General features: G+C 46.3%; 1 protein-coding gene across 1 annotated transcript in view; it reads right to left on the bottom strand.

The window, feature by feature from the left end:
• The window catches only part of LOC148540390 (hydroxylysine kinase-like), a 76,080-nt gene that overhangs the window by 24,764 nt on the left and 36,164 nt on the right, over nucleotides 1-15,152 (bottom strand). Inside the window, exon 3 of the mRNA XM_088443633.1 lies at nucleotides 11,311-11,453. Coding sequence (XP_088299759.1) covers nucleotides 11,311-11,453 — 143 coding nt within the window. The remainder of the gene's footprint in view (nucleotides 1-11,310; nucleotides 11,454-15,152) is intronic.

Below are 15,152 nucleotides of genomic sequence, written 5' to 3'. Positions count from 1 at the left end.
TATTTCAATTTTTTTCATTTTATTTTTATATTTATTTCAAAATAATATTTTATTATTTTGTTTCATTTCCTATTATCACTTTGGAACTAACTAACAATTGAAGCAATATCCTTTTCAAACATAACTTTTATCCATGTGCTTGCCACTCTAGAATGACAATTTCCGGAATTGTACTTCCGGTTTTCAATAAAGTTTTGACCCTATTTAAAGAACAAAAGCACAGCCAAGCATTATTCTTGACAAAGCACTCTGAGCGGTGCGAAACGCGTTGGATTCAGAGTTGAGCTACTAGCGGAGACACTAGCCGGAGCTAGAACAAGCCTGAGAGACCCCCCGTGACAGCGGCCGCACAGCATCTGACGTCATCACCAGGCGCGGCGCCACATGCTCAGCAGATCGTCCGGAGGCTGCGGCAACTAAAAGAAGAGACCTGGAGCAGGATAAGATAGGGACAGAACTTACATATAACGGCTGTTACTTGGAGGACTGCCTGTCTACCTCCCGGAGCCCACTCTCCACATGCTAAAAGGCTATAAACATACATCAGCACTATAAGTGCATAACCATTGTTTTTAATTGTTTTAATTGCTTCAATTGATTAGCAGATTCACTGGGATTTATTTATATATTTTATTTATTTATTATTTTATTTATTTTTATATTTTTATTTTTATCTTATTTTATCTTATTATTATACTCATTTTTTTAATTTTCCATTCATTTTATTCTTATTCGGTTACCTCATTTATCGTCCTGATCAATTTACATATCTTTTTCTTTTTACTTCTCTCCCCCCATGAATCTAGATACTGGATTTTGCTTATCTATTTCTCAATCCCTATTTTTAGTGCTCAATTTCATTCTCTGTATTTAAGATATCCTTTATTTATTTGAGCTGCTTGTAAACATATAAGCACAGTGTTACTATTATTATCTTTATTAAGTTCAGAATCTGTGGCTAAGACCATAAGCAGTCCAGGGACACCTAAATCCATTTGTCCTGTTGTATCCAAGCACCTGCAAACCACACTGTCAACTCCCTCATCAATTTCCTCCTCAGTCAGGATCGGAAGTAGTACTGCAGGCCATGTCACTGGCATGACTGACTCCTCTCCTATCTGAGATTCCTCCGGAGGATCCTGCATTGCTACACCTATTGCTTCTGATGCTGCTGTTGCTGCTGTGAGTTGTTCATCATCCCAGAGAGGAAGTTGGAACACCACTACTTCTTTTACTAAGCAATTGACCGTCCAACAGTCTTTTGCGAGGAGGATGAAGTACGACCGCAGTCATCCTGTTGCAAAGAGGAGACCTTGACAGCTATGTTGGTGTTAAATGTGAATCCGGTATCCGCCATTAGTGCAGTGGGATTTAGACAATTGATGGAGGTAGTGTGTCCTTGGTACCAAATCCCATCTAGATTCCACTTCACTAGGCAGGCGATGCCGAGAATGTACAGAGACGTCAGAAAAAGTGTCCTCCGTGTCCTAAAAAATGCGGTTGTACCCGATGTCCACTTAACCACGGACATGTCTACAAGTGGAACAGAGGCAGACTAAGGACTATATGACTGTGACAGCACACTGGGTAGATGTATCGCCTTATGCAGCAACAACAACAGCGTCACCAGTAGCAGCATCTCAGAAACGCCAGCTCGTTCCAAGGCAGGCTACGCTCTGTATCACTGGTTTCAGTAAGAGGTACACCGCCAACAACCTCTTAGAGAAACTGAGGGAAATCATCGCCCAATGGTTACCCCACTTAGACTCTCCTGGGGATGTGTGATATCTGACAATACCTCCAATATTGTGCAGGCATTACATCTGGCCAAATTCCAGCATGTCCCATGTTTTGCTGACACAATAAATTTGGTGGTGCATAATTTTCTGAAAAATGACAAGGGCATGCAGGAGACGCTTTGGGTGGCCTGAAAAATTTCTGCCCACTTTTGCCATTCAGCGACTGCGTGCTGAAGACTGGAGCACCAGAAAACACTCTTGAACCTGCCCAGCCATCACCTGAAGCAAGAGATTGTGATGCGGTGGAACTCTATATATTTTAGTGGATGGAGGAGCAGCAAAAGGCCGTTCAAGCCTATACATCCACCTATGACATAGGCAAAGGAGGGGGTATGCATGATTTCCGTGTTGTGCAAGTTTCTCCAGTCCATTGAACTTGCCACATGTGAAGTCAGGTAAGACACTGCCAGCTTGAGTCAGGTCATTCCCCTCATCAGGCTTTTGCAGAAGCAGCTGGAGAAAGTGAAGGAGGAGCTAAGACAGAGCGATTACGCTCGGTATGTGGGACTTGTGGATGAAGCCCTTCATTCGCTTTGCCAGGATTCGAGGGTAGTCAATCTGTTGAAATCAGACCACTACATTTTGGCCATCGTGCTCGATCCTAGGTTTAAAGCCTATGCGGTGTCTCTCTTTCCAGCGGACACAAGCCTGCAGAGGTGCAAAGACCTGCTGGTGAAAACACTGTCAGCTGAAGTGGAACGTGACACGTCAATAGCTCCTTCTTCATTTTCTCCTGCAACTGGGGCTGCCAGGAAACAACTTAGATATCCTAAGCAACCTGCTGGTGGTGATGCAGGGCAGGCAGGATAAAGTTTGGACATCTGGTCCAGACTAAAGGACCTGCCAACAATTTCTGACATGTCTACTGTCACTGCATATGATACTGTCACCATTGACAGAATGGTGGAGGATTACATCGGTGACAGCATCCAAGTAGGCATGTCAGACAGTCCGTACCTGCACTGGCAGGAAAAAGAGGCAATTTGGAGGCTCCTGTACAAACTGGCTCTATTTTACCTAAGTTGCCCCCCCTCCAGTGTTTTCTCCGAAAGAGTTTTTAGTGCAGCCGGGAACCTTGTCAGCGAAAGGCGTAGGAGGTTGCTTCCACAAAATGTGGAGAAGATGATGTTCATCAAAATGAATTATCAATTCTTCCAGGAAGACCAGCCTCCAGAAAGTACAGAGGGACCTGTGGTTTTGGATTCCAGCTGGGAAAAATTAATACTCTGTGAGGATGAGGATGTACACAACACTGAAGAGGGTGAGGAATCGGTGGATGAGGAGGATGAGGACGACAACTTGCCTCTGTAGAGCCAGTTTGTGCAGGGACAGATTAATTGCCAGCTTGTTTTGTGGGGGTCCAAACGAATCAATAATTTCAGCCACAGTGATGTGGCAGACCCTGGCACTGAAATGATTGGTCTGTTAAAGTATGCACATCCTGTTTATACAACATAAGGGTGGGTAGGAGGGCCCAAGGACCATTCCATCTTGCACGTCTTTTTTTTGGCATTATGTACTCTTTGGGGCCTAGTTTTTCAAACTGCCATCCTGTCTGCCACTGCAGTGTTACTCTTAGATGGGCCACGTGTTTGTGCCGCCCACTTTAGTTGCTTAGCATAGTCATCCAGCTACCCCGGTGCAACCTTTTGGCCTAAAAACAATATTGTGAGGTGTTCAGAATAGACTGGAAATTAATGTTATTGAGGTAAATAATAGCGTTGGAACAAAAAAAAAACAAATTCTGTGATTTTAGCTGTTTTTATGCTTTTTTCCAAAAAAATACAGATCCAAAAACCAAAACCCAAAACACGGATGGGTGGTGTTGGCAAATCCAATCCAGATCCAAAACACGAAGAAAGATCCAGATCCAAAACACGAAAAGTGGCCGATGCACACCCCTATAAAATACATGTTTGTAAGATTCCCCCTTTGTGTCTGTAATGAGCCAGAGGGCCTGATTCTGAGTAAAGCAAACAAGAGCAAGTTATACTCTGACCGACGACCCAGGAAATACACTAATCTATCAACCCGTAAATTTCCCGGGTCTCATTCCCCGACCCTTGTACAGAGCAGGGTCAGTCCCTTTCACACATAGTCTAGACCTAGGTCGGTCCGCGCACACCGGCAAAACCCAAGTATTTAGCCTATGTACAAAAGGGGTATAACCAGGGCTGGATTAAGGCTTGTGAGGGCCCAGGGGCAACTAAGTTGTGGGGGTACCATCAATAAAATTGCCACGGCTTCACACAGCGACTCCTATGCCCCTTACCTTTTCTCTGGTCTCTCCACTGACTTGCAAGGTCGCAGCATCATCATGTCCGCGACACTGCTGGGAACTGACTGTCTGCAGCATAGCGGACATGATCTATTAAACTGCCATGGGCAATTGCAGGATTTTGAGTGGGGCATTAGAGAGAGAAAGAGGAGGGAGAGATGAGAGGGAGGGAGGGAGAGAGAGAGAGAGAGAGAGAGAGAGAGACAAGGGGCAGGATGCATCAAAGGTAGAAATGCAGTCAAAGCCCCAAAATGCAGGTTTCACTGCATTTCTCATATGCACCAAGCCCTGGAATGTGATGCACTCCAGGGCTTGGTTGTGGTGGGTATCGCCATCTTCCTGATGGCATTACCCTATAGAAGCTTAGGGGCTATTATCGGGAGAGTGCTGTGAGAGGGATCCAATCGGATCCCTCCCAGCACCCCCCGTGGCAGGTGTGTCCTTCTGCACATGCACAGAAGGACACCAGAGGGTCCCTCCAGCGCAAAGGGCCGTTCTTAGCGAGAGATTTGTCCTTTGCAGTGTTCATTATGCATACTGGTGTTGCCAATGCCGGCATGCATGCCAAGAGCGGCAGGATGCATTGCATCCCCAATGTGTTTTGTCATGCATCCCCACCAAGGAGGGAGATAGAAAGAGAGAGAGGGGGAGAAAGGGAGAGAGAGGAAGGAAGTGAGACATGGAGAGAAAGGGGAGACAGCAAAATAGAGGGAGGGAGAGAGAGAAAAAAAAAACAAGAGAGAGGTAGGGGAGAGGGAGGGAAGGGAGGGAAGAGGGGACAGAGAGGGAGGGAGAGAGGTTATGAGGGAGAGACAGAGAGGGGGTGAGAGAAATGGAAGGGGAGGGAGAGAAATGGAGAGGGAGAAAGAACTGGAGGAAAGGGAGAGATAGAGAGAGAGAGAAAGAGAGAAAGAAGAAGGGAGGGGGTAGGGAGAGAGGATGGGAGGGAAGAGAGAAAGGGGAAGAGAGAGACAGACACAGGGAGCTGAAGGGAGAGAATGAGAGTGAGGGGGTAAGGAGAGAGGATAGGAGGGAAGAGAGAAGGGGAGAGAGAGAGTCAGAGGGAGAGAGAGCAAGGGAGGAAGGGACAGAGCACACACACACTAATCTGTTTTTGCAGACTTGCAGCAGCAGCATCAGGCAGACTTCTCTTGGGGGCGGGCATTTCACAGCATTAGACACCTACGAATCGTGACAGTATGTTAGCATGGTGGCGGGGCGTCCATCGTCAGCCACTGTCCATCAGTTACTGTGTTGTCACTGATTTCGGGACTCGAAGCCGGGCAGAGAGGGTACATTTGCCACAAGGTGGGGGCCCCAAATGTATGGGGGCCCCGGATGGCCGCCCTGTCCGCACCCCCTATAATCCGGCCGAGGGTATAACTTTGCACCTTGGAAAAACCATGCTGCAATGCAGGTGGGGCAGATTTGAAATGTGCAGAGAGATTTAGATTTGACAGAGGTGTGTCCATAGAATATGCTTGCCAACATTTGATTTCTTCTATCTGTGAAAAGCTCAGTGAGAAGATGCAGCGGATCACTTAGGGTGCGGGATCCAGCTCTTTATGACATTAGGACCCACCCCAACAAACTGCACACTTTGCACCATTTTAGCCCCTCCCCAGTGCCACATTAAACCTTGTGGAAGCCCCTAGGCCTTTCTCGGGGCGCCTAGTAAATGATCTCCTAATAAGTTTTTAATTCGAGCACACCAAGTGTATATACTAGGGGTGTGCACCGGCCACTTTTCGTGTTTTGTGTTTTGGTTTTGGATCTGGATCTTTCTTCGTGTTTTGGATCTGGATTGGTTTTGCCAAAACCACCCTTCCGTGTTTTGGGTTCTGGGTTTTGTGTTTTGGATCTGTATTTTTTTTTTAAAAAAGCATAAAAACAGCTTAAATCACAGAATTTGTGGGTTTTTCTGCTCCTATGCAATTATTGACCTCAATAACCTTCATTTCGACTCATTTCCAGTCTATTCTGAACACCTCACACCTCACAATATTGTTTTTATGGCCAAAAGGTTGCACCGAGGTAGCTGGATGACTATGCTAAGCGACACGAGTGGGCGGCACAAACACGTGGCCCATCTAGGAGTGACACATCCGTGGCAGACAGGATGGCAGTTTGAAAAACTAGGCCCCAAACAGTACATACTGCAAAGAAAAAAAAGAGGTGCAAGATGGAATTGTCCTTGGGCCCTCCCACCCACCCTTATGTTGTATAAATAGGACATGCACACTTTAACAAACCAATCATTTCAGCGCCAGGGTCTGCCACATGACTGTGGCTGAAATGATTGGTTCGTTTGGGCCCCCACAAAACAAACTGGCAATTAATGTGTCCCTGCACAAACTGGCTCTACGGAGGCAAGATGTCGTCCTCATCCTCCTCATCCACCGATTCCTTGGATAAAACAGGAAAAAGGGATTTAGGTGTCCCTACCCCTACTTATTTCACCTTTACATATGGTACATATGGCAAGACAGTTGTTGTCCGGATTTGGATAGAAATATTGCCAGACCAAAGAGGTGGAATGTTTGGTCTTCTGCCCAGGCATGACCGTGATGGGCTTTTTCATCCCACGGACAACAACTGTCTCCCCCGGAGCCTGATTTAAACAAACCACATCACCATCAGAATCCTCCTCGCCAACTTCCTCCTCAGTGCCAGCTACACCAGTATCCTCATCCTGTTGTACTTCAACAGTGACATCTTCAATTTGCATATCAGCAAGTGGACCGTGGGTGCTCCTTTCAGCACTTGCAGGGGGCGTGCAAATGGTGGAAAGAGCCACCTCTTCCCGTCCAGTGCTGGGAAGTTCTGGCATCGCAACCGCCACCACACTTGGACTCTCCTTGGGGATTTGTGATATCTTCTTAGAACGCACAGTTCTTCGCTGTGCTTTTGCCAGCTTAACTTGTTTGATGTTTTTAGCTGGAAGAGGGCTTCCATCGTCATGTGAAGCTGAACCACTAGTCATGAACATAGGGAAAGATCTTAGCCGTTCCTTGCCACTCCGTGTCGTAAATGGTATATTGGCAAGTTTACTTTTCTTTTCAGATGATTTAAATGTTTTTTTCAAGGTCATTTTCCTGAACTTTGTCATTTGGGATTGTATGTGCCCTCTACTATGACATTGAGCATCGGCCTTGGCAGACGACGTTGATGGCATGTTATCGTCTATGTCATGACTAGTGACAGCAGCTTCAGCACTAGGAGGAAGTGGTTCTTGATCTTTTCCTATTTTATTTTTATCGGAGAAAGTTTGGTCCTCCATTTATGTTATATTGATATATATGTGCGGCTAAGGCACACACAAACACAGAAAATAATTTTTTCTTTTTGTTGGAGAGTAGTGCACTTTGTGGGTTACACCACCCTTTAAGAAATGAGCCAGCCGGCCCTTTACTTATGGGACACAGGCGCACGCTTGGCGCTGCTCCTTTGTTGATGCACGTGCAGCCACAGTGCACACAATTCACAAACACAGAAAATAAAAATGTATTTTGTTTGGAGTGCCCTTTGGGGGTTACAGCACCCTTTAGCGGTCAATCCAGCCGGCCCTTTATTTATGGGACACAGGCGTACGCTTGGCACTACTTTGTTGATGCACGTGCGGCTACTGCGCACACAATTCACAAATACAAAAAAATATATATTTTTATTTTGTTTGGAGTGCCCTTTGGGGGTTACAGCACCCTTTAACGGACAAGCCAGCCAGCCTTTTACTTATGGGACACAGGCGCATGCTTGGCGCTGCTCCTTCGTTGATGCACGTGCAGCCACAGTGCACACAATTCACAAACACAGAAAAAAAATTTTTATTTTGTTTGGAGTGCCCTTTGGGGGCTACAGCACCCTTTAGCGGTCAATCCAGCCGGCCCTTTATTTATGGGACACAGGCGCACGCTTGGCACTACTTTGTTTGATGCACGTGTGGCTACTGTGCACACAATTCACAAACACAAAAAAATATATATTTTTATTTTGTTTGGAGTGCCCTTTGGGGGTTACAGCACCCTTTAACGGACAAGCCAGCCGGCCTTTTACTTATGGGACACAGGTGCACGCTTGGCGCTGCTTCTTTGTTGATGCACGTGCAGCCACAGTGCACACAATTCACAAACACAGAAAACATTTTTTTATTTTGTTTGGAGTGCCCTTTGGGGGTTACAGCACCCTTTAGCGGTCAATCCAGCTGGCCCTTTATTTATGGGACACAGGCGCACGCTTGGCACTACTTTGTTGATGCACGTGCGGCTACTGCGCACACAATTCACAAACACAAAAAAATATATATTTTTATTTTGTTTGGAGTGCCCTTTGGGGGTTACAGTACCATTTAATGGACAAGCCAGCTGGCCTTTTACTTATGGGACACAGGCGCACGCTTGGCGCTGCTCGTTTGTTGATGCACGTGCAGCCACAGTGCACACAATTCAGAAACACAGAAATTTAATTTTTTTTTGCACTTAGGGGGAGCACCCCTGATGGACAGAGCACCCCCTCGACAACACTACAGCACCCCTTTAGGACTGGGACACTACACAGGACTTTGGAGTAGACACAGCCCTTATGGACAACTGACTGCACAACACAGTCCAGCCAGCCCCTATGGACTTTAAAGGAGTGGACACAGCCCCTATGGACAACAGCAGCACAGCACAACACTACACTGCACTACACTACACTACACTACACTACACTACACTACACAGCCCAGCCAGCCCTAACTCCAACCCTCCCTCTTCACTGTCCACAGCCGAGTGAGAAAATGGCGCCGACGCGGGTACCTTATATAGGATCCAAAACCCGCGAGACCCGGAAGGCGGGATGATGACGTTTTGCCTCGATTTCAGATCCGAGTCAGGCAGGAAAAGTCGAGCCTGACTCGGATCGGCCTCGGATCAGGGGGGCTCGGGGGGGTTCGGATTTCAGAAATCCGAACCCGCTCACCCCTAATATATACCCGACTCGGTTATATATATTCGTCGGTGTTCTCAAAGTTTCTACTCGCGAATATTCTAATACGATCTGGATTCAGGGCCTGATTCAGAGCCGGACGCTATTTGCGGACGGTCGTTCCTAAAAAGGGGCCGGCTATTTAAATTGAGCGCTCGCTCATTGCGGTTTGTTGACGCCTCTATGTCTGAGCGACCAAACTAAAAATGCGCTCGCTATTTTGTAAAGACGCACCCTTGCCGTTCGCATCACACGTCATCTCCGGTATTTATTTGATTAATCGGGTACATCGAAAGGCATCTGAACTGCTCGCAGTGCTTGTGGTAGGATTTTCTTACCGCTATCACTGCGAGCAGTTCAGGCTAAAAGACAACCAAGTGACGTGGTCGATGACGCTCCTTTACTAATTATGCACTCCCATTAAAACGTCCTTTTTACCGTTAGGCACGCCTGCGTTCGGATCTCCTCTCCCCCGTTTTCAAGCACCTTCCCTGTTACCACCCAGAAACGGTACATTCTGTCAAATAAATTAGAAGCCCCTCGCTGTTTTGCGAGCGCTAGATTTCCAACCGCCATGACTGGTTTGCGCATGCGCATTATGACCCATACGCATGCGCAGTTGTGCGAACATCGCTCATAGCAAACGAGCGGCCGCTTACGAGCGGCTCTGAATCGGCCTCTCAGTGGGAGCTCACGACACACTAACTCACAGAAAGCTTTGTTTCTCAAGGTTTCTCGTAGCACGCTCTAGTGGGATAACATTAAACTAAGTAGTGTGCACATCGGCCGCTAGATGGAGATGACCATCATTACTGTACATTACACATATGTAGGTTGCACCAAAATATTTAACAAACTGACAGCTGACAGAAGATGAGCTTTTAAGAGACAAACTGTAATGTGAATCTGATGTCTATGGTTTAGGTACATTACATCAATACAGTAATTTCTCTATAGAGTCTTTAATGTATAGTTTTCTATCTTTTGGAAACAATTTAAGAAAGTTTGATTGCAATTTTCTTTCAAGATCAAATCAATATTATTTTGATCCATTGTTGCAGGGCCCCTAAAGGCACTGGGCCCATAGGCCGGTTCCTACTCTGCCTATTTAGGGATGTACTGTAGTTCGGATCCTGGGAATTGGGATATCGGCGGTCACAATCCCAGCACTGGTATCCCAACAGCAGTGGGGATCCCGGCTCCACAATCTCAACAGACGGCATCCCAACGGTAAGTAATAGGCTTGGGGTTGGGGGTTAGACAATAGAGGGAGGATTAGGCTGCAGGGGGGAGGGTTAAGGTTAGGCTACGGGGGAGAGGTTTAGAGATAGGCTGTGAAGTGGAGGGTTAGGGGGAAAGGTAAGGGTACTTACCTGTAGGTGTCAGGATGCCGCTGTCTGTATTTTGATTGCTGGGATCCCATACCCAACCCCTGGTTTAGTCTATCTGCCTGGTGTGTCTACCAACTGTCATACACTGGTGTCTACAAATAACATCTAGTATACACATATCAATATATTCCTAGTATTATCTCTAGGAAGTGGGTGGTATGTAGGAGATCCACCCACTCTTCCAGGGGCTCAGGGAACTACCTGTGAATTGGGAATTTCCCCACACCTTCCGGGAGAGTAGTTGAGTATGCCTCAGGCCCAAACGGAATACAGTCAAAATTCCGACGGGTGGGAAGCCGTCTGACTAAATCCCGGCATCTAAATACCGACGCGGGACTAAAGACAGGCGTTGAAATCCTGACATCCATCTATATACCGATGCCTGAATCTAGACAGATGGCTTCCCGAACGAAGGTAAGCCGGGCAGTGTTAGCGCTTAACCGTGGGGGGGTTAGGTTTAGGTATCCCCAGGGGGACTTGGAGTTAGACACCACCCCGGGGGTTAGGTTTAGGCACCACCCCGGGAGGATTAGGTTTAGGGTGCAGGGAGGGGGGGTTAAGTTTAGGCACCCCCAGGAGGGAGGTTAGGGTTAGGCACTACCCTGGGACGTTAGGGTTAGGCACCACTAATGGAGGTAAGGGTTAGGGGGGAGGGGCGTTTAGGGTATTTAGCATCCCCAGTCGGGATCTTCGACGTTCGCGCTTGTGGCGTTGGGATTTAGTCAGACGGTTTCCTGGCCGTCGACATTTAATACCCAAACCCTACAAAGGCATGAATTCTTTACACAACAGATTATACAGACAAATGTTTCTTACCAGGACACTGAAAAGTATTTAACTTTTAAGAGGGAGAGAGAGAATTGCCATAGGACTATACCTTGGTTAATTTTTCATCAAGAATTGCTGCCACTTTTCCAATCTCAAATAAAATTGCAGGAGTTGTTATAATTTCAGCTACAGGTGTCCCAGGAAGGTAGGTCAGAAGTCTCACCATGTGATTTTGTACTACACCGCCATAGTCTACAAAAGACATAACTTATGTTAACATTTTTAGAGGTACAGATCTTCTAAGAAACCAATTACATATTTCTTTGTTTTCCTTTTTGATAATATGTACTGTTTATATTGAAGTTTCAATTGTGAATTTAGCGTACAGAAAAGAAAGTGAGAATAAACAGGAAGGTTCTTACAGTTTTGTTTTTAATGTTGATATATCATCGAAAGCAGTGGCTCTCAATCTTGGTCCTCAGGACCCCACACAGGTCACATTTTCCAGGTCACCCAGCCGATGCACAAGGGTATTCATTACTCACTGACACGGTTGGAGCTAATTATTTCACTTGTGATTCTGTGAGGACACCTGGCGAACATACACTGTTTGTGATCTAAAGCACAGGTTCTCAAACTTGGTCCTCAGTATCCCCAAACAGGTCATGTTTTCCAGGTCTCCTCACAGAATCACAAGTGAAATAATTAGGTTCACCTGTGGGTCTTTTAAAATGTGTCCGTGAATAATGAGTACACCTGTGCACCTGCTATGTGCCATGGAAAACGTGACCTGTGTAGGGTCCTGAGGACAAAGTTTGATAACCTCTGAACTAAAGGTATGCGGTCGGGAAGCCGGCGGACCTAATCCCGACAGCCGGGTTCACGACTGTCATATCCCGGCAAGGGTCTAAAGACAGGCATCGATATGTCGACGCATGTCATTAGACATACGTCGGGATCCCGACGCCCGGCATCCCAATCGAAGGGACGCCGAGCGTGGATAGCCGCTTGGGAGGAGGGTTAGGTTTAGGGTTCCCGGGGGGGACTTAGGGTTAGGTACCCCACCCAGGAGGTTAGGTTTAGGCTGGGGGAAGGGGGGGTTGGAGTTAGGCACCCCCGGGGGGACTTAGGGTTAGACACCCCCCGGGGGACTTAGGTTTAGGTGGCGGGGGAAGGGGGGATTAGGGTTCGGCACCCTTAAGGGAGGGTTAGGGGGTAGAAATAGGTTAGTATATACTTACTTGGGTCCGGCGGTAAATCATACCGATTCCGATCTAAAAGTATAATTCACCTCTATCAATTAACTGTCTCTCTTATGAGACTGAGGGCGGGATGTATCATGTATTGCATATATTATGTAATAAATCCCATCCCTTATTTCATGCATACCTGCATTTTTTTAAACATTGGTATATGCATGATTACTTACACCCAGGACAGTTTTCCAATAAGAGCTGTCCCTTGAAATTAGAGGACTTTAGGTAGGTGCAAGCAGAGGGGGAAGTAAAGGGATATTTCCAGGGAATTGGATAGAAACAAGCCCTTAGGCTTTTAAAGGCAATGCCATCTATATATAGTGTTGTCTATTATGCACATGGGGGAGGGGTATTCATGAAAGCTTGGAGAGAGATACAATTGAGAAAGATAAAGGCCCTCATTCAGAGCCGTACGCTCTGAGCAGAGCGCACGCTCTGAATGAGGGCCGGGCTCCATTTTCATGGAGCGTCCTCCTGGACGCTCGTATAGCTGTGGGTCACCACCCACAGGCTATACGAGCGTGCTTTGTGATGGCCGCGATGGTCGAGACCATCGCGACCATCGAAATTGCGAGTCGGAGCCTGCGGTTGAGGTTTTCAACCGCAAGCTCCGGAGTGATTTTGGCTCTATCAGAGCCAAAATCACTCCCACTGACATCACTAGAGATGTCAGTGGGCCGGCTTCTGACGGGAGGCGTTCCCGTGGGAACGCCCCCGTCAGGGAGGCACGCCCCCGGCACGCCCACCAAAGGGGGCGTGCTGTCAATCAACATTGACAGCACGCCCCCTTTGATCGGACACAACGAGCGAAGGACTTTCCTTCGCTCGTCGCGTCTGGCGCATGCGCACGACGGAGCTCCCTCCGTCGTGCGCATGCTCAGTCCATAACATCGACCCACTTGCGAGCGGACAGCCGCTCGCGAGTGGGTCTGAATCAGGCCCAAAGTACCTAACAATCAGCTCCTGTTATTTTTCAAACACATCCTGTAACATGGCAGTTAGGAGCTGATTGGTTGGTACTTTATCTCTCACAATTTTATTTCTCTCTAAACTTTTATGAATTCCCCCCATGGTGCAGAAAGTTTCACTTTCTGGATCTTGAGTCATATGGGCACATCGTAGCCCTATAGATATATATGGGGCTTGCAGTGCCAGCAATCCGATAGCTGCTGCAGACCACTTTAATATATATGTGAAACCATATATATTGTGGAAAACCTCCGAAAATGTCTGTTTTAGTGGTTTAACTGCGTTTTGCTGCTTGATACATTCCACCATGAGTCAAAATGCAGATACAGTACTTATGGATCAATGAGTGCCTAAGTACAGTACACTTATGCTTAGACTTGAAATATACAGGTAGATAAGTATGTATGGTTAGAGCTTTAAGTTACTTTATGCCTCTATTTCAGAGGTTCTGAAACTTGGTCCTCAGGACCCCACACAGGTTACGTTTTCCAGGTCACCTAGCAGCTGCACAGGTGTATTCATTACTCACTGAAACATTTAAAAAGTTCCACAGGTGGTGCTAATTATTTCACTTCTTTAAAGAGATCTGAAAAACATGCACTGTTTGGGGTCCTGAGGACCGAGTTTGAGATCCTGTGCTCTATTTCATACTAAGGGGCTTATTTTACAAAAGGAAATTTTTGGCTGATATCCACAAATTTACAGCATCCCCAGAATGTATCTAGGGGGTACCACAGTAGATATCGGAGATGTCTGCTGCAGTCCTCCTTCTTCAATCACAATCCCCCATAGGTTTCTATGGGCGCTGTTACTTATGAGATTTACCAACTCCATGGCAGTGGCTGCTTGAACATGCGTGCTCATCAAACTACTCACACAGTAACGCTGCCGGCTCTCGAACAAGAAAGTAATGTGATGGCATTAGCAATCACTTTCCTTTACACATCGCAGGGACAGGCTCCTGCTAAGAAGTTATAATTATTGGGTCTAAACTGGATAAATACATACAGTACGCTCCTAGGAACCAAATCTGATTTCTTTCCATTTGGTAGTTTACAAATGAGTTGCAGTAGAAAAACTCTTGGAAAACCTATTCATCGGATATAACCCCCCCTCCATATGTGTGCTCCTATCTATTCTGGAGATGTGCCAATATACTTCCAGCACAACTTCAGCTTCAGCATAGCTACAAATCACAAGATTCTCTACAGTGCTGCTGCTAAAGATGAAACGGAATGCCAGAAGCAGCCCACATTTGTGGCAAACAGTCCAGCATTGTTGTAAGGCTAAATAAATGTCCTATTTGGAATTCAAATCTGACTGATGTTCAGTAAGGTCCACACATGAGTTTGGTTGCAGCTAACCTGTGAATAGGACCACATAATACTCCTAATAAACAATTATACACATACTTGCCTACTCGCCCTGATTGTCAGGGAGACTCCCTGAAATAGTAGCAATCTCCCCGATTGCATCTTACTCCCATTATGAAGATGTAATATACTGTACAAAAAAACAGATGTATACATTCAAATAGGATCATTAGTATAATTTACCTGCATTAGTTATAAAGCACAATGATCCCTATGTCTACATGCATTTTCTGAAAAGTATCAGTGCAAGTAGATCTTAGTAACTGCTTTGGGGCTCATTTTACATTTTGTAAATCAATTTTATGGTACTCCTCTCAGATGTAGCAGTATACTCCCACTTTAAAATGTGCCCA

The sequence above is a fragment of the Taudactylus pleione genome, unplaced genomic scaffold (genome assembly GCF_031769625.1).
Source record: "Taudactylus pleione unplaced genomic scaffold, aTauple2 ptg000019l, whole genome shotgun sequence".
NCBI classification, from domain to species: Eukaryota; Metazoa; Chordata; class Amphibia; order Anura; family Myobatrachidae; genus Taudactylus; species Taudactylus pleione.
This window is presented reverse-complemented; position numbering and strand designations above follow the sequence as displayed.